Source organism: Lemur catta, chromosome 6 (assembly GCF_020740605.2).
Source record: "Lemur catta isolate mLemCat1 chromosome 6, mLemCat1.pri, whole genome shotgun sequence".
In the NCBI taxonomy this organism is placed as follows: Eukaryota; Metazoa; Chordata; class Mammalia; order Primates; family Lemuridae; genus Lemur; species Lemur catta.
Genome location: NC_059133.1, coordinates 108,536,006 through 108,563,311, shown reverse-complemented (window position 1 = coordinate 108,563,311; position 27,306 = coordinate 108,536,006). Strand labels below are relative to the sequence as shown.

The 27,306-nt window shown below is 37.4% G+C and overlaps 1 protein-coding gene and 1 long non-coding RNA gene across 2 annotated transcripts in view; both read left to right on the top strand.

Moving 5' to 3' along the window:
• The window catches only part of LOC123640624 (ankyrin repeat domain-containing protein 26-like), a 47,686-nt gene extending 25,800 nt beyond the window's left edge, over positions 1-21,886 (top strand). Inside the window, exons 9-14 of the mRNA XM_045555213.1 lie at positions 1,455-1,485; positions 3,337-3,429; positions 4,247-4,295; positions 16,721-16,781; positions 16,874-17,076; positions 21,648-21,886. Coding sequence (XP_045411169.1) covers positions 1,455-1,485; positions 3,337-3,429; positions 4,247-4,295; positions 16,721-16,781; positions 16,874-17,076; positions 21,648-21,776 — 566 coding nt within the window. The 3' untranslated portion in view covers positions 21,777-21,886. The remainder of the gene's footprint in view (positions 1-1,454; positions 1,486-3,336; positions 3,430-4,246; positions 4,296-16,720; positions 16,782-16,873; positions 17,077-21,647) is intronic.
• Positions 21,887-22,085: 199 nt separating this feature from the next.
• LOC123640219 lies at positions 22,086-26,896 on the top strand. The gene is made up of 3 exons (XR_006735913.1): positions 22,086-22,127; positions 24,569-24,662; positions 26,857-26,896. It is a non-coding gene; the product is annotated as an uncharacterized LOC123640219 (long non-coding RNA).
• The last annotated feature ends 410 nt before the right edge of the window (positions 26,897-27,306 follow it).

The window sequence follows — 27,306 nt, the reverse complement described above, 5'->3', positions numbered from 1 at the left end:
TGTTTACTTTTTTTTTTTTTACTGTTAATGAATGTTTAACAGATATTTGTGCATAAGTTACTATGGCAATGCAGGCACTTAAAACAGGGGATGTGATATTATGAAATATATATGTGGTCTTTGATTTGGTTTCCTGGCATACAACTCCTAAAATTTTTGTACTCTCCAAAGTGATTATCTTTTTGTGTGTGAAGGATTGACTGATGGCTGGCAGCCACCAGGTAGCTGCAGGATGGAGGCTGGTCATCACAGACCAAGGCATGATTAGGGGGCTGGGACTTCCACCCTACCTCCAACCTCCAGGGAGGAGAGTGGGGCTGAAGATAATGTGATCTTCAATGGACCATGATTTAATTTGTCATATCTCTGTAATGAAGCTTTCATAAATAGCCAAGGAGTGAGTTCAGAGAGCTTCCAGATAGCTGAATATGTGGAAGCTGTTCTAGGGTGGTGCCCCAGGAGGGTATGGAATTGCTCTACCCCTTCCCCCATACCTTATCATATGCATCTCTTCACCCATATCTTTTGCAACATGTTTGCCTGAGTTCTGTGAGCCATTCTGACAAATTAGTGGAACCCAAAGAGGGTATTACAGGAACCTGGACGTGAATCTGATCATTCAGAAGTTCTGGAGGCCCACATTTGCTACTGGTGTGGGAAAAAGCCAGCCTTGGGAACTGAGCCCCAACCTGTGGGATCTGAAGATAGTGATGGAACTGGATTGGAGGACTCTCAACAGGCGTCTCCAGCAGAATGAATTGCTTGATTGTTTATGGGGAGCCCCTGAACCACCACCACATTTGGTCAAAGAAGTCCTTTGTGTTGATAATTGCTGTTGTGGTGTGAGAACATATAGCAGCAAGGGGGACTGCTGTATACTCTGTGATTACATCTCCCAGTCTGTTAGTCCAGAAATCATGCTGTTTAAGTTTGACACTGTCTTCTTACAATACTGACTCTGCTAGTGAGACCAGTTTCTGTCACTGTGGTAGGTTTCAGTTGGGATTATGATGATTGTACACAGCGGTTCACCTGTAGGTATCAAATTTTGAAAAATTCCAGTCTCCCTTGCATTTGATAAATCAAAGGAGGGGAGGCAACTGTTACTAATGTATTGATTGCCTACCAATAGTATCAATAATATTAATACTAGTATAGTCCTCAGGTATGACCCCAAAAGAATCCTTTGTAACAAAGCATGAGTCTTTTTCTTATTTTGGTCCAAAATCTAAAACATATACAAAAGTGTGCATTAATTATTTATGTTTTGTGAAGGTGGAGCCTTGCTGTGTCACTCAGGCTGGTCTTATTTCCGAACCCTTCAAAGGATCCTCTTGCCCCAGCCTCTCGAGTAGCTGAACTTATAGGCACATAACACCATGCTCTTGTATGCTTTTAATATTCTATATTTGTCTATTGTTGATTTAAAAATACTTTGCTTTTTTTTTTAATAGTGGATGGAATTTCTGAAGACTCTACAATCAGGTAGGATTTTGCAGATTTAAAAAAATTGTATGATAACTAAGGGAATGCAGAGAAAATAACCTAACTTTTCAGTGTTCTATTCTGGGCTGCAGACCACATTATGTGCTTAACATTTCATATCTTCTATAGTCATCACAACTGCTTCTCAAAGAATCCATGCTATTACTTTTTACTGATTAAGTAACTGTGGTTCCAAGAAGTTAATTAATTGCTCCATGATCCCATAGTTTGATTATCAGCCTGACTGGCTCCCAAATGTGTTTGCTTGTCCTTTAGCATAGATCAAGAGAAACCTGTGCAGTATTGCATCAAGGTACAGGTACAAATTAGATCAATTTAGAAAGTCAGATTTAGTTATATATTAATTCTCATCAAGAGTTCTTCTTAGAAATCTGGTTATTCCAAGAGCATGTCCTGATGTATTTGAGAATGACAGTGGTCCTTCCTTTTAACATCAAAGGTTTTAGGGCAGATCTCACTTCACTGTGGTTGTAGGACGATAGGTTTTACATAAGCAAGACCAGGCAAGTCCTAGAGAGGAATTGTTTTACTTTAAGTGAAGGTTATCTACATATACGCTATGTTATGTTAATTATTTATCAGCTATTTAGAAGTTCTTTCTAACTGATTTTTCTACTTAATGACTTACCAGTTTAGTTTTCCCATTAGGCTGGTATCCTTGCCTAATCCCATGAACGTGTTTTTTTTTTTTTTTTCCTAGAATCTTTTTTTCTCCCATGATTTTCTATAATTTTGTCTTAATATTTTTTTACTTTCTACTTTGCATTTCTTGGTTTTTTATTGTTTTTTTTTCCTGTTAAATATTCCCTACTTTTCTAAACAGAGAATGCAAAGCACATAGAAATTCATGATTTTAAGGAATCTTAGGGACTAATAAAAATGTCCTCTGGTACTTTAATCTGTGTTTAACATCCTGGTCAAGTAGTTGTTTAGATAGCATACCTGAAACTTTTTACTTTGGTAAATAACAAAGGATTGAAACCCAAGATATTTAAGTGATTTATTTGGATATAATCAGAGGCAGAAATGAGATTTGAACTCATGTTTCTTCATTCAAGCCCAGTACTGTTCCTTTTTCATCATCTTGTAGGTGAGTGTTTTAATAATAGAAATGGAGAGTAGATCTAGGGAACCCAATGGAAGAGAATAAGAATGAAATTAGCTGCTGAACCCAGTGGCAGTGGATAAGAGTGGAATTAGCATTGGAAGGCCAATTTTGAAGAAGAACAATGCTGGGTTGGAGAGAAATACAGGTTTAAGAAAACAGATCAGAATATTGGGGCTTCTGACAAGTGTGATAAAGAGAAATCATATGAATGAATGAGAAAGGATGTTGGGATTTATCTAGAAAGGCACATTAAAATAGAGGGTTTGAGGGAGTTCTGAACAGGTTGCTGTGTTTTTGTTTGTTTAATTGGAGGAACTGGCAAACTTGAAATTTCTGTCAAAAGATGTTAAAAGAATTTGAGCCACTGGGAAGAGTCTCTGTAGCAGATAGGAATGTGGTATCATCTACTTCCACTCCAACCTACACAGGGGTGGCTTACAGCCCCTTGAGTACTAGGGGGCTAGCGGTTGCTGAATTACATAGGTCTGTGGCCCATGGCACGTGTCCCTTCACCTCTGTCCTTTTTCCCAGTTCACTGATGTCTTTCCCATGTACATGTAGAGTAGAGACGGGGTAAGATTTGCCGGGAAATCAGTCATGGAGCTGGGGTAGCTGGTAATGTGCCTATCCTGGGAGAGGATGACTGAGACTCGTTTAGCCTGCTTATCAGGATGAGGGAAATAGAGGGTTTCTGCTCTTGGTCATTTGAGCCTATTTTTCAGGAACCTGTGCTGTATTAGACTGAAGATTAAAAGTTTGAAGACTGCCATGGAGTCCTCCAGAAGAAGGACCTGGAATCAGGAGCCCATAAGAAGGTACTTAGATAGTACTTTGGGAAATAGAAGTATGACTACCAGGATTCTCCTTTTCCAGTAGTCTCTCTCCTTGAGTATCTGAGTGTCTATGAAGGTTTTTAAAGGCTTGCTAGTTTATATAGACCTGAATAAGGAATGACCTGTATGGGCAAAATAATCGGGTAATATAATTTTTAATTTTGTACTTTTTCTTGGAAGAATATCCCCAATAACAACATATAATTTTTTTTTACTTTTGTACATTTGTCTTTCAAACATTTCAGATGTTTCCTGGAACTCCCTGTATGGTTTTAGAGTAAAGGGGAGATATAGGGCCTTCTTAGGTGCTTTCCTTCCTGAAGAAGCAAGCCTCCCGATTTTCTGAGTTACACAGATTAGTCTTTGAAACAGAGACATGTAATGGAGAAGGGACAGCATATTTTTCTACCTTGTTTCAGGTTATCAGGTTTCTTCCAGTTCAGGTAAGAAGAGTCATGTCAGTCACTAAGTTAACAGACAATTTGTGAAGACATATTATACTCGGGATTTGCTAATATATTGGCGGTCGATATCTCTTATGAAGCTAAAAGTAAGTCTTCATTGACTACTTCATAGACTGTGAGAGGTGAAGACAGAAGTAAGTAACTAGAATATTTCTTAAAACAGAGACCAAATTTTACTAATAATTATATCAAGAAACATCATTTAATATCTAGATAGCTGACCTTTCATGTTGTTTTATTTTTTCTGGGTGAGTGCACCTAGATAGAACCCTGTAGATGTTTTTATTTTAAGGCGATAACCTCATTTATTTTTGTTGTATATTTTTTCTCTAAAGGATGTCCACCTACCCGACTATTGATGATTTAAGCAGTGTCGATACCAAGGTAAAGTGGTTTCTTGTGAAATTAATTTTACTACTCTGAATCTCCTTTTGTATAGTATATTCTCTTAAAATTTAGCAGTGGTTTACATATGACTTTATAATAGAAAATTGGTCAGAGAAAACCATTCTACATAAGTTTGATGAAACCCTTGTGTTACCTCTGACCTGTTATCTTCCTCTTCACCTCTTCCCAATGGAGTGTAGGGAGTTCGGTCCCCCAGATTAAGATTCAAGCTTGTGGACTGTACTTGTGGGTACGAATCCACTGCTCCTTACTAGCTTGAGATGGAAGGAACTGTGTTTAGCTATGGGGTTGTTCCTGCTGTCATTGCTTTTAGTTTGTGTGGAGGAGCCAGTTACTGAGGTAATCCTTTGTGCCCATGGTAGGCTCTGGTCCACCAGGTGGGGTATACGAATGCCTTAAGCTTTGGGAGGGGCCGTTAGCTTCCAGGTGTTGCTTGGACCCTGCTCCCTCCTTAAGTAGGGGGAGGAGCAAGATGGATCACAGCTGGGGTGCAATAGCCTGGTTGTGTGGGCTTCCATGGGGCTCAGAGTTTGCTTATCTGGCCATTAGGGGGAGCCACTGATACAGAGTTGAGAGTTGTCTCTGGAAGATTAGAGGGCTGCTCCTGATGGCAGGTGCCTACTCATGTGATTGCTGAGGCCTCTGGCCAGATTTTCCATTCTTATCTACAAACCTGGTCACTTTTCCCTCTGATCGGTCCGCTTTTGTTTCCTCTCCTCCCAAGGTGGGCTCTCAAGCTTCCCCACAGTTTGTGTATCTGGCCTGTTGGCATGTGTCTCTGCACATCACTGATAGATAGGGGGATCTCCAATTGTACACTGCTTTTGTGCCACTAGACCCCAACGCAAGGTGGGTGGGCCTCTCTACCCCCCAAAGTCACCACTAAAGTGATGCTCCCACTGGGAGAATAATGGCAGCTAAAGGAAATTTTGGTTCAAGCTTAACTCTCTATTAAAGTGAGTGGGGATAGGGACGGTTGCTCTGATTCAGCCTGTGGCACTCAAGGCATTTGGTTTCCATAGGAACCAGTACTTATGCAAATTGCATCCCAATGGCACAGCCAACTCCAATATGGCACTTCTCAGTGGGGAAGGAGGCATGGGGCTCACCCATAGAACCCTGCTCTCTTGTGCTCCTCCACACCCTCCCAATGGGCATGGGTTCTCACTTGCCACCTGAACTTAGAACTGGATCTCTCCCCCATGGCCCCTGCCCTTCTGTCTGCACAATTAGCAGCTGAACACACCAAGCACCTGTAGGCAGCAAGATCACAAACTGAGGGCTGTGGGTGGAAAAGTGCCCCTGGCACTGAAGCATGTTACTGAGCACAGAGAACTCCAGGGCTGCTATGGTTTGGGGAAGGGGCTGTGGACTTCCTGCACCACTCTGAAGTTTGGAGTGGCACCTGTCTGTCTGCCTCTCTGAGCCCTGGTGGCAGCTCTGCTGACCCAGGCAGGCTGAGCTTGGAATGGGGTCTGGGAGTGCGCTTCTCTGGCTCAAGGCAGGCTCAGCTGGGAGTGTGTTGTTGTGTGGAACCAAGTCACTCAGTACAAGGTGCTTTGGTGGTTACGATGGTGTGGGTGCAGCCTCATGGCTAGGAGTTGCTTGAGCCAAAATTACTTCCTGTGATGCCAGGAGTCGGGGAGTGCAGAGATGGCATCTGCATGCAGAGATGCCAACTCCCTTGTCTCTTCTGGCACTCCCCTATTGGATGAGAACCCTGCATCTCGTTGCTGCCCTGAGGCCTCTGGGCGGGGGAGGGGAAAAGAAAACCCTTACCATTTCCCTGGGCTCCAGGACATGCCAATAACTCCCTTCTATCTTCCTCTCTCAGTAACTCAGTTCTTCTTGGTGGTGTTCCTGGACTCCAGTGGTATCTATCCCCGAAGTCTACTTCCAAGCGGTAATCACTCTCTGCTCTCAGTCCAATCCTCAACTGTTCTGCTGGGATGGTCCAGCAAGCTTTTTCTCTAGTCAGCTACTTTGGCTTTCTCCCCAAGGACTCCTATGACTCTTATGTTAGGCCTTTTACAGAATCCCATATTTCTTGTAGGCTTTGCTTGTTCCTCTTGCTTATCTGTTCCATCTCTTGACTGACTTGTTCAATTAAAAAGTGTTGTCTTCAAGTACTGAGAATCTTTCCTCTGCCTGATCTAACCTATTCTTAAGGTCTTCCACTGTGTTTTGTAATTCCTTGAATGATTTTTTCATTTCCAGAAATTGTGTTTGATTTTTTTCTTTAATATTTCAGTCTCTTTGGTGTTTTTTTTATTCATTTTTTGCATTGTTTTGGTCCTTTCTTTGTGTTGGGTTTCCTTGTTATCTTGTATTTCGTTGAGCTTCCTTATAATCCACGTTCAAAATTCTTTATGTGTCATTTCAATATTCTGGTTTTGGTTGTTACCCATTGCCAGAGATGTGGTGTCCCCTTTTGGGGGTGTCCTTTTGCTTTGATTCTTCATATTTCTGGAGTTCTGTCTCATATTCCTTCTCATCTGGAGCAGATATTGCTTCTTACTTTTGGATTTTCTTTTGTTTAGAGAATGACATGCCCAGTTTATTCTCTGAACCAGTAGGTGGTGCTTGGAGGTGAGCATCAATTACAGCCCATATGATGAGTCAGTAAATGCAGTAAAAAGATGTACAAATTGACTTCACTGTTAGTAGGTGGTGCTTGCCAGAAGGAACAAGCTGCAATGCTTTTTGGGGGGGTCATGTGACCAGGTCTAGTCCCTCAAGAAAAGCACTCTCATGCCCCCAGTGGTTGGATGAACCCTGGGACTTCCAAGTGTGCCCTTACTTTCCACCACAGCAGTTGTGGGTGGGGGAGTGAGGGTGGGCATGTTTGGCTTGGGTGGTGAACTTGCCATCAAGATGAAAAATGCTATTAACAAGGGTTGAAGATCTGCTCCCTACCTCTGGACAAAGCTGCCAGGGAGGGGCTCAAGTGGCCCCATTCAACCAGAAAGTCTGTGTGAGGAGGCAGGGCTATCTGAGTCCCTCAATCTGGCAGTCTAGAGCATGCCTCACTCCTTTCCACCCTCCTTTATTACATGGTTTCTCCCAGGCCTCTGCCATTAGGCCCTCAAACCAGCCAAGGTCCCCTACAACTGTTGTGCAAGCCAGGATGTTCCCTTCCCAGGATCCTGGCCTCAGCTGGAAGTGCGGTCCTCCCATGTAAGAAGGGGTGCCCTTAGAGCACACTACATCTAGGACCTCCACTGCACTCTCCTCTTTGTCCCTGCAGGCACCCACATTTCATGACACTTATTCACAAATATTTCTTCTGTGCCTCTGGGCAATACGATTGAGACCTGGGCATACATGATCTGGTGTGTGGGCCCATCCCTGGGATCCAGTTCTTGACTATACCAGGGATGTGGATGCTGTTCCCAAGTCATCCATGGGGTACCGAAGCTGATTCTCTGTCCCCCCACCTTTGGTAGTTCCATGCTTTACTGGAGTTGCTGGGGAAATATCACCAGGGATGGCTAGCAGACAGGGAGCTCATGGTCTGTGTTACCCCTCTCTCCACTGCAGGACCAATAAGGAAAAGTGTGAACCCTGTTTCCTATAGAGGCCTCCATGTGGTCGCCCATTTGTTTCTCTTGGCAGCGATGGGTTGGGGAGGGAAAGGAGAGAAGAAGAGTTTGGCTGGAGGAAAATCCACTCTGGTCATCTCCAGCCCTCTCTCCAGGAGGCAGTCTGTCCAGAATGATGGGGTATCAGATTCATGCAGATCACCTGGGACCCACAGGGCCCCTGTGGCTCCTGTAGTCTGGGACAAAGTTGAGCAATGTCTATGTGGGAGTGAGTAATATGGAACCTGAGGGGTTGAAGCCCCCTAGGGAGGACAAAGGTGTCTGGTGGTAGACAAGAAATATGACACCTACTGTCCAGCTCAGATCTGTGGGGTGTTGTTGGAATACAGAATTAAGAGACATGGAAAGTTTCAAGAGTTTTTCAGGGCTTTGCTTGAAGGAAACTGAGCATATTAGTTCACATTCCAGAAGCTGCTTAGCAACAGGGGAGGCATTCCACTGACCAGGGGTGACTGCAAGGCTATGCTTGTCTCGAGGCCTGCAGGCCAGCACCTGGAGCTTGTGTAAGGCGGAGCTCGGCATAGGGTCACAGGTTAAGGAAGTGATCAAAGGATGCCAGCCCAGCAGGCACCTGTAGCTAAAGCTAATTAGCCTCATGGACAATTCCTGCTTCGCTCTTGACCACATGTCTCAGTTAATGACAAACTAGATAAAGAATACATGGTCTGTATATTTCTGTTTTAGCTTTATTGCTAATTGGTAATTTTATCTTTAACTTGTATACTCAGCTAGGTCTATTCTTAACTTAGTGCTTAAGAAGTTTATCTTAGAAAAATTTTGTAACCATTTGCTCACGTAGATAGAATTAATTAAAGGATCTCTTGAAACCTTTGGGGAGCCTTTAAACCTAAATGAATGATCTGTACACATATATCTGTAACCGCTAACAGCTAATTGTTGTACCAATAAATACTGATGCAGGATTTCACTCAGTGACTCCTGGCTCACGGGAATGCTGGAGGACCTCTGCCTCCCCCATCATTTTAAACTACACTTTGTCTCTATCTCTATTATTTCCAAATGTCTTGCAAGGATCCTGCTTGGAACCTGTATTTCTTGGAGAATAGCTGACTCCCAGAAGGTCGGGAGGTGTCCTGGGAGGCTGGGAGCCTGGTTTCCTGTTTTTAAGGAGCTCCTTGCTCACTGGTGGCAACATTCTCTGGGCTTAGGTGGGCAGAAGGATGCTCCAGCAGCTCTGGAGCCCACCGACAGTCTGAGATGTGAGGGAGGGGGATGTTAACTCCTCCTCCACCTACCCTTCTTGTAGGTTTCCAAGCCTCTAATGGGTTAATCCCCACTGATGCCTTTCTCCTTCCAGTTGTGTTTTGCAGCCTCTTCCTGTGGAGTCTCCTGTAGGTTCAGAAACCCTTCCTTTAGACTGTCACTCAATCTGTGTTCGTTTGTCTGTTTGTTCTTTCTCTTTCATCTAAAGCTCCTCCTTCTTACAGAGATGCTCTGGCTAGTGGTGCCTCTGGTTCACCATCTTGCAGTTATTTATTTTAAACTTCTTGATCTGGGCTCCATTTAACATGAGCTTCTTGGGAAGGCTTTCCAGATATTCAAAGGAAATTGAGTGTTGTTAAGTAACTTGTTGGTTACTACAGGTGAATCAGTACAGGGGGAACCCCACGTCCAGTAATTTTATGACGATTGCTAAATCCTTGTAGTACTGGCTTGGTGGAGTTGGGAATGATATAGGAGAATTTCCTGGATTATGAGGAAAATTTGTCATTCTCTTTCCTCACTCTGTGTGCTGAGTTGGTGGAGTTGGGGGAGGAGCAATGTGGGCACTCCCTCATGGTCATCATAGCTAAGACTTTGCTTAGGTCACACTGGACCCCAGTCAATCTCAACAAAAGCCCATGGTGACTGTTGCCTGGCTCCCTCTGATGTTTATGCTAGCCCAAGGGCTCTTTAGTCAGCAAGTTGTGAATCCTGCCAGGACTGGGTCTTTCCTTTAATAGCAGAGTGTATCTTTCGGGCTCAAGGTGATTCTAGGAGTGTAATTCATGGACTATGTTGTTAAATCCAGGGCCTTAGGAGTCTGCTATGTACTTTATTTTGCTGTTGGCATGCAAGTTGCAAAACAAAGTCTTCTGAATTTTTTCCTTTCCTTTCCCCAAATGGAAGAAGACTCTCCCTGAGCTGCACTGCCAGGGTTTGTGGGAAGGGTGACATAAGCACTGTCTTGGCCACCACCATTAGTGTATCTCTGGGTCATGTGTACCTCAAGCCCACTGGATCGGAGCCAGCACAGGCACAGGAACTACCCAAGGATGGTGTCCTTTGTGAAATCACTGCCTTACGAATTTATTTCAGGCCCCAGGCTGCTTTTTCTCAGCCAGTTGATGGACGTAGTCAGAACTAAGGTTTCAGGACAGAGAATTTCTCTTTGGCTGGGTGGGTCCAAATGCTCCCTCTGTGGGCACTGGCAGCATTCTGACCTGTGCTATGTTCCTCTGAAATTCAATACAAAGTCCCACAATCACTTCATTCTCTCTGACTCAGGGAAATGTATTCTCTTTGCTTGATGTGCTGGTGTGGCATTGCCTGCGGATGGAGGAGGGATAGTGTGCAAGGCTCTTTACTGCCCCAGTCAATGCCTCTTTCATTGATTGAATGTGAAACCTGGTACTGAGATCACTCACATGATTTTTGGTTTCCCTGAAGGTGCTTCCTTGCGTGTCTAGTTGTTGAATTTGGTGTTCATGTGGAGGGATGATTGCTGCAGGTTTCTATTTGGTCATCTTGCTCTTCTCAGATCTCCTACAGATGTCCTTTTTATAATATGACTTTCTTTTTCTTTTGGTATGTCTACTTTTAGTTCTTTGAGAAATCTCCATATAGTTTCCATAGAGATTGTTGTAATTTATTCTCCTACCAAAAGTGTATAAGCCTCTTCTTTTCACCACATCCCCACTAGCATCTATTGGTTTTGACTTTTTAATAACAACTATTCTGACAAGGGTAAGGTGGTATCGCATTGTGGTTTGGATTTGCATTTCTCTAATGAATAGTGATGTACAATGAATAGTGATGTGTTTTCATATGTTTATTAGTCATTTGTTTCTTTTCTTTGGAAAAATGTTCATTTATTTTGCCTACTTTTGATGGTTTTTTTTCTTTTTTCGTGTTGATTTGAGTTATTTATAGATTCTGGGTATTAGGCCTTTTTCAGATACGGAGCTTGTGCATACATTCTGTAGGTTGTTTACCCTGTTGATTACATCTTTTGCTATGTAAAAGCATTTTAGTTAACTTAATTTCAATTTATTTATTTTTGATTGTATTGTATTTGCTTTTTGGGTCATAGACATGAATTCTTTACCTAACCCTATTTTGAGGATAGTTTTTTCTAGTATTTTTTTTCTAAATTTTTTTTTTATGGTTTCAGGTCTTACATTTAAGTCTTAAATCCATTTTGATTTAATTCTTGTATATGGTGAGAGATTGAAATCAAGTTTCCTTCTTCTGTATAGGAATATCCAATTTTTCTAGCACTATTTATTGAATAGGGTTTCCTTTTTCTAGTCTATGGTTTTGTCTGCTTGGTGAATGATCAGTTGGTTGTAGGTATTTGGCTTTATTCCTGGGTTCTCTATTTTGTTTTATTGGTGTATGTGTCTACTTTTATTTTAGTAGTGTGATTTATTGGTTAATATTGCCTTATAGTGTAAATTAACATCATGTAATGCGATGCCACCTGATTTCTTTTTTCCTTAACATTGCTTTCGCTGTTCGTCGTACTCTTTTCTGGTATCATATGATTTTTTTGGTTTGTTTTTTCTAATTCTGTGAAAAAAGTGACATGGGTGTTTTGGTATAAATTGCATTGCATCCGTAGATTACTTTGTCAATGTGGCCATGTTCACAACATTTATTCTTCTAATCCATAATCCTGAGATACTTTCCCAATTTTTTGTATCATCTAGGACATTTTTAAAGTAGTATTTTGTAGTTCTTCTTGTGGAGATGATTCACAATCTTGGTTAAGTATATTCCCAGATTATTTATTTATTTATTTGTTTATTTGGAAGCTGTTATAAATGAGATTGAGTTGCTGATATTATTCTTACCTTGTTTGTTGTTAATGCATAGAAATGCTAGTGATGTGTATACATGGAATTTGTAACCTGAGACTTTACTGAATTTATTTATCTATTTCAGGAATGTCTTGGAGGTGTCTTTATGTTTTTCTTTGTATAAGATCATATTCTCAACCAACAAGGATAGTTCGACTTCAATTTTTTCTAATTTGTATGCGCTTTATCTCTCTTTTTCCTCATTGTTCTGGCTAGGACTTCCAGTGGTGTGTTAAATTGAAGTGGTGAAAGTGGGCATCCTTGTCCGTTCCAATTCTTCAAGGGAATGCTTTCAGATGTCCCCCATTCAGTATGATGTTGGCAGTGAGTTTTTTATATATGGTTTTCACTATTTTGAGGCATATTCTTCCTATGCCTAGTGTCTTGGGGGTTTTTGTCATGAAAGGGGTATTGGATTTTGTTGGATGTTTTCTCTGCATGTATTGAGATTAGGCTTTGGTTTTGTTTTTAATTCTTTTCATGTGGTGAATTACAGTTATGGACTTTTGTATGTTGAACCACATTTGCCTCTCTCAGGTGAAACCCACTTGATCATGGTGAATTATATTGTTGAAGTGTTTTTTGCTAGGTTTTGCTTGTTTGTTTGTTTGTTTTTGAGGAATTTTTAAATCTATTTTCATCAAGGACATTGGCCTATAGTTTTCTTTTTTTGTTGTTGTGTCCTTACCTGGCTCTGTTATCAGGATGATATTGGTTTTGTCAGGTGAGTAAGGGAGGATTCCCTCCTTGTTGTAGCACAATTTCTGTAGGATAGTACAAGTTCTTTTCTGTAGCTCTGGTAAAATATACCTGTGAATCCATCTCACCCTAGGCTTTTTTTTTTTCCCATGGGAGTTTTCTTGTTAATGACTCAATGTTATTATTCATTATTGGTTCATCCAGGATTTCTATTTTATCCTGATTCAAGCAGGGGACTTTGCATTTTTCCAAAAAATGTGTCCACTTCCTCTAGATGTTCTAGTTGGTGTGCATAGAGGTGTTTGTAGTAATCTCAGATTTTCTTTTAAAATACGTCTCCTTTTCCATTTTGGATTGAGTTTATTTGAATCATCTCTTTTCTTGGCTAATCTGGCTCATGGTCTGTCAATGGTTTTATCTTTTCAAAGAACGAATTTTGCATTTCATTGACATTTTGTATTTTCTTTTTGGTTTTACTTTTGTTTAGTTTTGCTTGGCTATTTGTTATTTCTTGTCTCCTGCTAGATTTGGCATTGGTTTGTTTTCATTTTTTCTAGTTTCCTGCGGTATGATATTTGGTTATTAATTTGTTGTCTTTCTCATGTAGATATTTTGTGCTCTTATAAACTTCCCTCTTGTTACTACTTTTTCTGCATTTTAGAAAATTTTATAGCTTTTGTTGCCATTGTCATTCAATTGAAAAATATTTTTTCATTTCTGTCGTGTTTTCAACTTTGGCCCAAAGATCATTTCACAGGAAGTGGTTTAATTTCTATATATTTGTCCAATTTTGAGAGTTCCTCTTGGAATTGTTTCTCATTTTATTCCACTGTAGTATGAGACAATAAATACATGATATGATCTTGATTTTTTAAAACTTTTCTGAGATGTGTTTTGTGGTTTAGAATAAGTTCTGTCTTGGAGAATGTTCCATGTGCTGATGAGAAGAATGTGCATTCTGCAGTTTTTTTGGCAGAATATTCTGCAAATGTCTCTTAGGTGTATGTGTTCTACCATCTTAAATCCATTGTTTCCTTGCTGATTTTCTGCCTCAGTGATTTATCTAGTTCTGTCAGTAGAGTGTTAGGGTCCCCCAGTATAATTATGCCCCTATTGATTTCTTTTCCTGGCTGTAGTAGCATTTGTTTTATGAATTGGGGAGCTCTGGTGTTAAGTACATATATATTTAGTTTTGTTAAATCTTCTTATTGAATTGATCTCTTAATCATTATATAATAACCATCTTTGTATTGTCATTATTGTTGTTTTAGAGTCTATTTTACCTGGTATAAGATTAACTACTCTTGCTTGCTTTTTATATCCATTTGCATCGAATGTTTTTTCCAGACCTTCACTTTGATTCTGTGAGAATCTTTATGAATTAAATGTATTTTTTTGAGACATGATATTTTTGGGTTTTGTTTTTTTTATCCATGCCACGAATTAATACGTTTCAGTGGGATATTTAGAAGGTTTACATTGAATGTTAATATTGATTAGTGAAATACTGTTTCAGTCTTGTTGATTTGTACCAGTAGCTTTGTATTCTCACTTAATTTACTATTTTGTAAGAATTGTGAGTTTTAACTTCTACTTATTTTTACACTGTAGAGTATTGACTGTACTCTGATTTTTAGAGCACTTTTGAGCATTTTCTGTAGAGCAGGTCCAGTGCTGTGAGTCAGGGGAGAAGAGTCTGAATGGAGGAGAGCTGGCACTCTGGTCCTCTTTTTCCCAAGGTGTACCCTGCAGGGGATGCACTCTCTTTTTACTTGAAGGGAGCCCACCCTGTATGTCCAAGCTCTGGGATCACACAGTTCCCCTAAGACCTACCAGTGCCCTGTGGTTACTGCAATCTGACTGAGTATTAGAGAATATTTGTGTGGGTTCCAGTGTCAAGAAATGTAAAATGCTGAATTCCCCTGGGCAGGGCAAAGGCACACAATAGCTGGAAAAGCAGTATGACAACTGCTGCCTCAACTTGGGTCTGTGGTAAGCGTGAGTGATAACCAGTGGGCTAGAAGCCTGGTGCTGTATTGTCAAGAAGCTCTCAGTTCACTAAGGGCAGCAGTGCTGGGCTTATGAGGCTACAGGGTCTACCCAATAGTTTGGAGCCTTAGGACTGCCAGAGGTGTGAAAGGAGGAAAATCAAACACACTGACCTACCCTTTCCATGGGGCCACTAATTCCCTGGGGGTTCATTTCTTCTAAAATCTTGTTCCTTCTTGTTATTTCCTGTGACTTCTTTCCTTGGTGTCTCTGGCAGATTCTGGCACTCTTCCTGCAGAATTACACCTGGGCTATGATTTCATCTGAAACTTTATCTTCTTTCTGAGATGATCTGGCTTCTGATATCTCTAGTCAGCCATCTAAGCTATATCCACTCCATGTTTTTCCTAGTTATTTAAATAATAATTTTATAACTCCTGCATTACTATGAGTTACTACAGGTTAGGAAACATATTTGTGTGTGTGTTAGAGTATGGAGAATGTAATCTGGCATGTATAAAGCATTTTAATATATTTTAATGGGAATAAATGAATAGATAAATGAATTTTAGTGCAAAGAAATGTTAGAATATTAAGGTTACAATGGAATGTTAAAAGTAACAATATCCATAGTATAATTAATAATTAAATCTATTGAATTTTTAAAATATAATTTAAACTTATGTTCCCCTTTAATAATTAGATTGTACAACTTCAGGAGAGTTATTATGAGAAAATATTTCATAAAAATGAACAAATTAGCAACATATCATAAGTAGGAAAGAGAACTATGTTATCTTTTCTAGTATCATCCAACTAGAAGTTTAGATTAGGATTTCAGATTAAAATTTCTTAAGTGTTCCTTATCTTCAACCGAAGTTCTATTAAAAAATGTCTTTTTAAGCAATACATTAATCTTTATAATTCTAATTACCAATTTTTTCTCCAAGTACAAAAGAGATGGAATATTTCTTTTTCTGATTTTTTTATCTCTGTAGCAATAGTGTCACAGCTTCCACATAGTGGAAGATGATTATGTTTCAATAATTTATTGTTTTATGGTAATTAAATTAAATTCTTTCCTATAGAAGAATATAGGAAAGTAAATTGTAGAGTAAATATTAATCAATTATCAGTTTTATCATGGATATACTGTAAACTAAAGTCTCTGTTTTATTCTCATATTTCTCCATGTACCTTATCATACAGAATATTTTTCCTTTTCTTCCATGGTTTAATCACATATTAGGTGGAGTGGTCATGTCTCTTTTTGTTTGTTTGTTTCATCCTCCTCTTCCACCTTGCAAAAATGCTTTTCCCCAATCTAAATATTTCCTTGCAGAATGCATTTCCTCAGTGTGTACCCTGTCAGTGCCTCTTTGTCTTCATTGTCATCGTATTTAGTGAAAGCTTTCTACTGAGTAGCTCTTTGTGGCTTTCATTCTTCAATGATTGCCCCACAAGGTTTATTATTGTTTTCTGTCTTTCTTGGGAGAACCTGAATCTATACAATAATTTATCTTTAGAATTTTGACAAACATAATAGAAGTGATTGATAATATTTGCAAAGCCAACCCATTAAAATAAGTTATTACTAAAACCTAAACTCTCCCATTTTCCCTGGCAAGAGATAGTTAATCCAAATGTAAATCATGCAAACACATTTCACAATGTAACACAAAATTGATTAATTTAAGTATCTTAATGATAGTTACTTTAATAATCCTGTAAGCTGACTAGGTCCATTTTTGTCTCAGGCTATTTTGGCTAAGAATATAATCTAATGGATATTATAGCATTTGTAGAATAATCAATTATGGGCAAAGGGAGTAACATTCTTAGGACATCTGTACCATCTCTCATAATCTTCACCCCATGAGAAGATGTAAATTAGTAAATGACAGAATTGAGGTTGAATCTACTCCAAAACCTCTTTTCTTTGCATTAGGTCATATGGTAATGGTGAATATTATAATTATTTTACCACTTTGATACTTGTTATCCTTAAAGCTATTGTTTTTTGTTCTAGGATGTTTCTGAACCAAACTTAACCAACTTAACTACTGCTTCTCAGCAATCCAGGAAATATTGTAAGCTTTTTAAAGATTGCCTATTTTTGTATTATCCACTGATTCTTCATTACAAATATCTTTATATATTATTTACTTTCTTTTTACTGTAGTAGAAGCAAAATATGCTACTGTGAGAACAGGTAAGGGAAACGTGTTTGAGGACAAGATTTCTGATCATCCAAAGGAAGATGTGTTTGAATGCTTTCCCACAACATCAGGCAAAGTCCAGGGCTTTTTAAATCCTTCCTTTCCACCACCTGAGCCTCAGCGGAAACCTTCCTCCGGGTCATTGGAAAACTGTGGTCTTACAAAGGTAAGTTATTATTTGAAAAACTTTTCTCCCCCATATATTTATGTACCCCTCCCCCATCCTCATAATGCTGACAAAAATACTGTAAAGAAATGGACCTCCTCAAGGCCATAATAGAAAACAAATGTAATAACAAAAGGAAGGATGGACAGGATTGAGATTTGTAAAAGCTGAGGGGAGTAAACAATTCTTAGGTTAGAAATTGTAGAAGGAAAGAATTAGAAAGCAACCCAAAAGAGCAGCTCAGAAATGTGGAAATGAAGAGGGGGATGATGGGGAAGAATTCATGCGAAGAAGGGCAAGATAAATACAAAGTTTGATTAAGAGAGTCAAGATCACACAAATTATTATGAAAAGATAACAGAAATAGTGGAGATAAATGAGAGTGGGAACTCTGTATCGTAAGGTATGTTAGAAATTGTTTTCATGCAAATCAAGAAAAGACAGGCAATGAAAAAGAGGCTGATATTCTTTTAAAAACTTATAGATTGCTTTAATGAAAAACAAACTGAAAAGTTAAGGGTGGCTATAATTAATATATTGTACATTTAAAACTAGCTATAAGAGAATAATTCAAATGATTCTGCCATAAAGAACAGATACTATTTAACATGATGCATATCTCAAGTACACTGATAAGATTCTAGAAATGTATCAAAATTTATGTCCCTTCAAAATTTGTACATCTATTATGCTCAAATAAAAACTATGTAAAAAGGAAAAAAATGAATCCTCATTTTTAAAAAATTATTAAGGTAATACATTTAATCTAGTAAATTATTAAAGTAATATATTTAATCGAGTAAAACCTATGTTCCTGGATAATGCCAAGTGAAATATATTTCAGGCCATATCTGATATTATGAATTATTAATTTTTGACTCTTTCATTTCTTCTTTAAGGTTTATAAGTTATCTTTTGCATATCCATAACTTACTTAAATAATTTGTATTACTGTTTGGTATAATGTTGACAATCATTTTAGATCTGTTTGAAAATAGAGAAAGGAATAAACATTTTATTTGATCTTTTTTAAAATTTCAGGTTATATAAGGGAGGTTCTTAATCAGTATTCATTAAATAAGAATATAAATTTTGAGCTGCAACCCTCTTGAAGAAATAAATGCTACAATTGTTTACTTCTGGACATGTGATTTATCTTGTGCCAATAATTTCTACATATAACAGACACACATATGTATACATCACATGAATGCAATCATAATTGATTATTGTTCCCTAGAATAAACTACTTATTGTCATAGCATTATAAAGAAGGGGTGACTGTCAACAGAGTATACACATTCATCTCTGGAAGATGGTTGTTTACTTTTAAAAAATATTTCTAGCATTGGGAACATTTTATATTATTCTCAGGAAGATTTATTAAGTTTAGTATTCATAGTTGTTATATCTTGCACATAAATTTGTTCATCTGCAAAACTCAGAAAGCCTGTAGACTTGATTTTGTAGTCCTCTCTCCACTCCTTATGTGAATATTGGGGCCTGTTTGACAATTGTAGATGTATTTAAAGATTCTTAAATCTTCAATTCGGGTAATCATAGCTTTATGTTCTTTATAGTAGATGCTCTGTCCAATTTTTAACTACCGTCCTATATGATGGAAATAGGAAATTAGAGCTATGAGTATGTTGCTTACATGGGAGTAAGAAAACAAGGTGAAATTTAATGGAGGGCTTTATGTTTCTTTCTTACATGATCATAGTACTTAGAAATACATCATAATTCTGCATCACATAAGCATTTCTCTTCTACAGTTTAAAATTTTAAGATTAATTTTATTTTTTTTAGTGTCATTCCTTTTTTTATTTTAATTTTTTTAATTCAGGATATTTTGGGGGTGCAAACATTTTGGTTACATGAAATATTGTTTGCCTCACCCTAGCTAGGGCTATAAGAGTGTCCTTCCCACATACAGTGTTCCCCATTTCCATTAACTGTGGGTTTACTCCCCTCAGTCCTCCACCCCCCAACTTGACCAGCACCCAGTGAGTATTACTACCCTATGAGCACCTTAGTGTTTATCAGTTAGTACCAATTTGATAGTGAGTATATGTGGTGCATGTTTTTTCATCCTTCTGATACCTTACTTAAAAGGATGGTCTCAATCTCTATCTAGGATCACATAAGAAGTACTAGATCACTGTTCTTTTTTGTAGTTGAGTATTATTCCACGGTATACATATATCATTTTATTAATCCACTCATGTATTGATGGGCACTTGGGTTGTTTCCATAGCTTTGGAAAAGCGAATTGTGCTGCTATAAACATTTGATTGCAAATGTCTTTATTCTCTTCCTTTGGATAGATGCCTAGTAGTGGGATTGCGGGATCAAATGATATCTCTATTTTTAGCTCTTTGAGGTATCTCCAAATTACTTTCCACATGGGTTGTACTAATTTGTAGTCCCACCAGCAGTATAAGAGTGTCGCAATCTCTCGTATCCATGCCAGCATTTGTTATTTTGGGCCTTTTTAATAGAGGCCATTCTCACTGGAGTTAGGTGATGTCACATTGTAGTTTTGATTTGCATTTCCCTAATGATTAGAGATGTTGAGCACTTTTTTTATGTTTGGTGGCCATTAATCTGTCTTCTTTTGAAAAGTTGCTGTTCATGTCCTTTGTACATTTATTGATGGGGCTATTTGATTTTTTCTTGTTGATTTTCTTAAGTTCTATATAGATTCTTGTTATCAGCCCTTTATCAGATGTGTAGAAAGCAAATATTTTCTCCCATTCTGCAGTTTGTCTGTTTGCTGTAATGATAGTTTCCTTGGCTGTGCAGAAGCTTTGTAATTTGATCAGGTCCCATTTGTTTATTTTTGTTGCTGCTGTGATTGCTTTGGGGGTCTTCTTCATAAATTCTTTGCCTAGGTGGATGTCTAAAAGACTCTTCCCAACATTTTCTTCCAGAATTCTTAAGGTTTCGTGCCTCAGGTTTGAGTCCGTTATCCATCGTATGTTGATTTTTGTGAGAGGTGAGAGGTGGGGATGCAGTTTAAATCTTCTGCACATGGATGTCCAGTTTTCCCAGCACATCTTGTTGAATAGAGATTCTTTTCCCATATGTATGCTTTTGTCTGCTTTGTTGAAGATTTGATGACAATATGAGGATGGTTTTATGTCTGGGATCTCTGTCCTACTCCAAAATTCTATATCTGTGTTCTTGTGCCTATACCATGGTGTTTTGGTTACTATAGCCTTGTAGTAAAGTTTGAAGATACTTTCAGACCCAAAGTCAAGGGCTGGAAAACAAACTTCCAAGCAAATGGAAACCAAAAGAGAGAGGCCATGGTGATTCTGATTTCAGACAGCATAAATTTTAAAATAGCAAGACTAAAGAAAGACAAAGATGGTCACAAAATCATGGTGAAAGGAAAAATCCAACAAGAAGGCTTAACAATTCTTAATATTTATGCACCGAACACAGGAGCACCCAGATACATAAAGCAAACCCTGTTTGATCTAAATAGCATGATAAACAGTAATTCCATATTAGGAGGGGATTTCAGTACCCCACTGACTGAATTGGACAGATTCCCAAACAAAAAGTAAGCAAAGAAATCATGGACTTAAACAAAGCTCTAGAACGAATGGGTCTAACACACATCTACAGAATATTCCACCCAAATAAAGCTGAATATACATTCTTCTCATCATCTCATGGAACTTTCTCCAAAATTGATCAAATCCTAGGCCACAAATCAGACCTCAACAAATTTAAAAACATAGAAATTGTACCATGTATCTTGTCAGATCATAGTGGTATAAAACTAGAGATCAATTCCAACAGAAACACTGCTTCACAAGGTCATGGAAATTAAACAATCTCTTGCTGAATGATTACTGGGTCAAGGGAGAGATCCAGATGGAACTTAAGATTAATTTTAAAAATAGTCTTCTTGCAGCATCTTGAATTGGTACTTTAGAATTAAATCTTTTTATTCAATTTAAAAGTGTATGTTATGATAATATTCCAGAAATAAATATTTTCATATATTAGTACTATTATATCTCACATTCTTCAAATTTTTAAAAGTATAGTTGAAAAAATTGAACTGTATTTTTCCTCCTCTTATTCTCATTTTCAAAATTTCTGAGTTCTGTATAGAATTTCATTATTTAATTCTACCATTTTCATATACTTTACAAATACTCATCCTTTTTCTCACATTGCCCTGTCTTGAAATGCTTCACACCCATTCTCAGCACTTTTTCTATCTTTCACAATGTGGCCATATATCTTTGCAGTATTTCCTGATCTTCCCAGGCAGAACTCACTGCTCTCTCCTTTGTGCCCTTACTGTCCTTTATTCACTTTAATTGTAGAATCAGTGAATTATTCTTTTCCATCTCTCTTTCATACATCTCAAACTCCTCTTGAATCTAGGGCAAAATCCACCGTTTTTTTATATTATCAGCTTCTGCCAGAATAGTGCCTGTGATTTGATAGACAGAGTAACGTTCATTGTCTTATAGACTAATTGAGTGAGTGAGTGAGGGAATAAATGCAATGTTTTCTGAAGTTGGGATTTTTTTTTTTTTAAATAGGAAGGAGCAACAAAGCCAGCATCTGGACAAAAGGAAAATGGTATTGGTATTATTGAACATGCTCCGCGAGAGCAAAAAGTAATGTCAATTTTATTTATGTGCACAAAAATAACAGAAGTGGTAAGTTAGTGAATACCTATGATACTCTTTAATCCTTAAATGCCATCACACACACAAAAAAAACATTTAAAGTATGCAGACCCAAATATATTATCCATTTCTTTTAAATATATTTCTTTTGCTGTCTTTCTTGATACTGTCTACTTTTTTCTTCCTAAAACTGGTTCAACCTTGAAATTATTTTTGCTATTAGTTTTATTTTATTGAGATAAAAATGAATGGTGATAGACTTGTATATGTATTTAAAATGTATGATAAAAATGTTCTCATGAGTGTATCTGTGAATACCATTTTATAGACAAGATGTCTGCATTAAAGCCTGGAAAAAATGAAGATGCAGAATCACCTCAGGATTTGGAGGTACTGTCTATTGTTGTTGTTATTTTAAAATATAAGTATCAAATGATGTTAGAACCTAAAAGGAAATGTTTAGACTTTATGTTCTCACCTCTGTTTATACCTGTAAAGAGTTAGTTTCTTGTATTTTCAGCTCACAATTAACAAATTGGTTATTGCATAGTACAATTCTTCTCACCTGTGGGATTCATTTAAGAAGCTACTATAGTATAGTGCAACAAAATAAAGCTTAGAAAAGGAATCAGTTTGGGTTCTCAACTTAGGTTTTTCTACAACAAAAGAATTATTCCAGGTCAACTTATGATCAAATGAATCATTCTATGTTATATGTGGGTGTGTAAAAGTCCTAATGATACTCAGAGAGAAACTGTTTCAACGATTGTCTTTTCCAACGTGGAACTTAAAAAGATAATATCTGCAACTTGAAGGTGTTCGTATAATTGGGTTGTTAAGTATAGATCTGCAAACAACATTTCCAGACAAGGAAAAGTATGGGAACAGTAAATATGTAGGACTATAGTAACAACAGTTCAGTTTAGTGGTGTTTTAATAAGTAGAATTCATTTTTAAAAATAGAAGCCATTGGATATTTTTGTGGCATCCATGTTTGTACTAGTGTCAGCATAATATAATGACAGTGTACATTGAAGTGACAACTGTGGAAAGATATGGGAAGGGTCTGATGATAGAACAGCTGCTGCACAGTGGTACGAGCACTGAGTGGAAGCCAGAAGACATGTTAGTGTCCTGGTGCTGTCGCTTAGTAGCCATGCAATCTTGAAAAAAATGAATGATTTATCCTATTCAGATATCAGTGACCTTCTTCATAAATATGGTACTAACATCTATTCCTTAAGTACGCGCAATGAACAAATGTGGTAAGAAACATAAAAACATTTTGTAAACTGGAGAGAGTGTTTATACAAATGAGGGACCAAATGATTACACTGATACTCACTAACTTAATGAATGCTGAAGGTACTTTTTGCAAACCAGAAGGCAGTAGTCCTAAGAAAAGAATGGAAGTTATAGCAAGCATATGGATTCCTAATTTTGGTTATGTTCAGTTTCTCAGCAGACTATTACCAGAGATGTCCTGTGGGAATATAGTGATTTGATGCTTGAGACCTTCCTGATGGGATTTTACATGTTTTGACGTTGATTAAATGTCTGTTATTGAGTACCAACTACATGCTGGGAAGTAAGACACTGAATATACAAGATGAGGGAATATGCTATAGGGGTAGGAAGAGAAAAATAAGTAAACAACAAAGAGCTATAGGTCATTATAAGTTCTGCATATAAGGAAAACAGAGACTGGTTAGAAAATATTGAGGTAGTTTGTAGTTAGGATGGGGATGGAAATGTGAATAGAATTCTGTAGTCAGAGAATATCTTTCTGAGGGTGACATTTACATCGCCGACTTTCACATGACTAGGAATGAGCAAGCTACGTGAAAGTCTAGGAGGAGGACATTCTGGATGGAGAGATGAGTGGATCACATCTCTTCATTTTACCCTTAACATCCTGGAATGACCAGGAAGCAGGAAATGGGACAACCACCATCCTACTCAATTATTATTAAGTATAGAAAAAATGTACAAATAAGTGTCCAGCACCATTTAGATGCTTTATGAATAAATATTCTTATAATTCTCTCTTCATTAAGGTTTGCTATTCTTTTTTGCGGTTTTCTTTTTAATTGGGAAAGAGTTACATATACTTTACTTTGTGTATCTCTAATATTTGTTTGCTTTACCTTGTACATGTGTAACATTTCCTTGGTTTTATTGAAATATGACATAAAGATATGTTTTTTTACTACTCCATCATTTTATTCATCCGTTTATACTATCAGTAAAAACTTTATTAAAAAATATTTAGATATTTGCAAGCCCTTGTTTCCAAAATGATGCAGCTTGTTAAATGTGCTGTTCTTCCTGAACTTGACATACTCTGATGTTTGTTATCATGCTAAGTATCTTATTTTAACACTAAACATTTCGAAGGTTAAAATTATTCTAAATATTTAATTATGTAATTATTATAGTAGGTGTATTGTATGTATGTATATATATTAAATACTCTTCTTATTTTTGGTGGGGATTGTAAAGTACAATCAGGTATTTTGAAGTTACTTCCTTGTTGAAATGTGCATACCCATTAATATTTTGTCTGTGACTATATTGCCTTTTTCCTCCATTCTTGGTTTTCAGAGTCAATAGCCAGAAATAGATAAAAGGTAACCTTGAGCTGGATAACATTTGTGAAGTTCCCTGTACAAATGTTTTGGTTTTTCAATACATAATTCTCTTATTTTTAAGTCTAATTGCCTTTACAATAGGAAATTCAGGTAGTTTTAAGAATATGATTGGAAAATTTTGATGGAATTCATTATTTTTATTTTTTAATTGAAACTTATTATTGATATTAATTTTAACAGAATGTCTCCACGAATCTCCCACAGAAGTATGGTGGTGATTTACGGTGGGCTGCAGTTCACAAACAAGAATACACCATAAATGGACAAGTAGAAGGTAAGAACCATATTTTATTAAAAGAAAATCATTTAACAGACTGTTTATTTAAAAACATGTACACTGATACATTCTAAAATCCAAAGAATATCATCAAGCATCAAGAAGCAGGCATATGTAATGGAGGGTGGTCAAATAAAATAATTCTTCAGAAAAAGGAAGAGCAGAGTGTTTGAAATGTGGGAAGCATATAAAGTGAGCTTCCAATACCAGAGTGTGTCAGAGAAGTATAGCAAACATTTCTCACTCTTCTTATCTCCCTCACTGTTGGGAAGGCACTAAGGATTGAGGCACCTAAACCTGCAGCACTATCTTTTCTATACCATAGAGGAATAGAAGCATATGTGGTCAGCTGTACACATGCATAATTTAATGTGGTTTGAAATGTTCTTACTTCATAGGGTAGAATTAGTACTGCTCAAGATAAAAACTTTGGAGAGAAGAAGAGAATAGGGTCAGTTATTGAGAGATGAGGGAAGATAGAGGCTGATAAGCAGCCCATTAGAAACATTATGACTTGTAATACAATTTCATTTGTGGGGACATGATAGGGAGGAACATGAGGCTAGATTCCAAAAGGGTCAGTTCAGGTAGAGGAATGTGGAAGTACACTCAGTGTAGACCAGAGCGTCTCAAACTTTCATCAATCAGCTGTGTTAAAAATGCACATTCTGAGTCAGCAGCTCTGGGATTCTGCATTTCTAGTAACTTCTCAGCTGATGCTCCTGCTGGTGGGCCTTGGGTATAGACTTCTTTTTAGAGAAATCTGGAAGAAGAGCCATTGGATAACAGTTTAAGACGCTACAGGATCAGGGGGAAACATTATTTTGTTATCATTTCTGAGCATGTTTGTAGCCAGAGGGGAAGGAGCCAAGTGATGAGGAAGGAGAAATTAGAGATGTGAGGTACTACCGCTAAATGAAGAGGAAAGATGTGGTGGGAATAATAAATCAAAGATGTTGAAGGAGGAGAATAAGGGGCACAGATCTCTACATGACTGCTGTAAAGGAAGAAAGATTGTGAGGGGTGAAGGAGGGAGGAATGAAAGAAGTTAGGAAGGTGATTTTGGAGTTGATGAGGAAACTTGGGAGCACTTCAGATGACTTCATTATATTTACACTCAAACAGAAGCTTAGATTCTTGCTACTTTAAAGGTTAGTGGAAGCAGGAGGGAGTGCTAGAATTGGGGTGAACAATAGTAATTTATTTTTCCTCCCCATAGCTGTCAGACAGCAAATATACATGTTGCATTAATATTAGTTAATCAAATGAGATTAATTTGAATATAGAAGCATCAGCCGCTTTTTTAAGATAGCTAAATTTTTGGTAAGGTAATTGTTTCATAAAAGACTTTTAAAGACTACTTGGTAACCAAACTAATTTTAAAAAGAAAAAAAATTACAGAGTTCATCCTTGAATACTAAAATTGTTATTTCAATATAGAAAATTTATTATACATTGTTTCTTAGATGTGGTGTTAAGGCTTTTTGTATGTGTGTGTATCAAGAAAGTTTAAGATGACTAACCCAGAGGATACAAGAAATGTAGGCATACCAATAGCCCATATAACTAATGAAAAAGGTGAATATTTTCATTAACTAGCATTCTACAAATGAATCCAAGCTGATCAGTTCAGAATAGTTTTTCCGATGAAAGATGAATTATGCTCTCAACTGCATTGCAGCTGAGTACTTCTAAATCGTGGGACAAATTGAAGAACATGATAACTAATTATAGTATAATGGTACAAATAATTCTGCTGGGTTGTGTTACAGATATGCTGTAGCATTCTCCCATCAGTTTTGATGGTTACCCTCTCAGGGTCATGACTTTCTCCGCTGATTAATGATCCCTTTTCCCCTCATCAATCAGCATGTTCACACAGATCTATGGCCACTTTCCTCTTCAGTTAACAGACATAGCTAATAGTTAATAGAATTTGTGAGTGAATCTTTGAGATGTTGTATGCCTTGGACCAGGTGTCTCCCCAAGTGGTTTCTTGAAGCTTGGGTTTTTTTTCTTTTTTTAATTAGAAATATTTCTTAAAGAAGTAAGTATTTCATCATAGATTTAGCTTCATTTAAACTCTAAATTTATACAATGAAAATTTTATTTTCTATCTATTTCTATAAAGACTGTCTTTTACCTCACTCTTCTAACTAATCCAATTTAATTCAATGTATGGATTTTTTAGCAGAAGAAGACCTAGAAGTGACATCAGAGAATGAGCAAGAGAGTCATGAAGGAAGTGAAAATAACCAGCCACCGGTATGTAAAGATTTAAATTTAAATTTCTGGTTTAACATAATTTTCTTCATTTTAATAACATCATTTTGCACTAACCTGTTAGAGTAAATAATCATTTACTATTTTATAATTTTATTTATTTATATTTTTATTTTTCCAATTTATTTATTTATTTTCATTTTTCAAAAAAATTTCAGAATATTATAGGTCTACAAACATTTTGGTTATGTGTAATGCCTTTGCATTGCCCAAGCCAGAGCTACAAGTGTGCCCATCCCCCATACAGTGTGCTATGCGCTCATTAGTTATGAGTTTACCTACCCCCATTTAAAGTAGTTATGCAACTGAAAATATTCTTACAATCTCTAGTAACTTATAGCTGATGTTTACCTTGGAG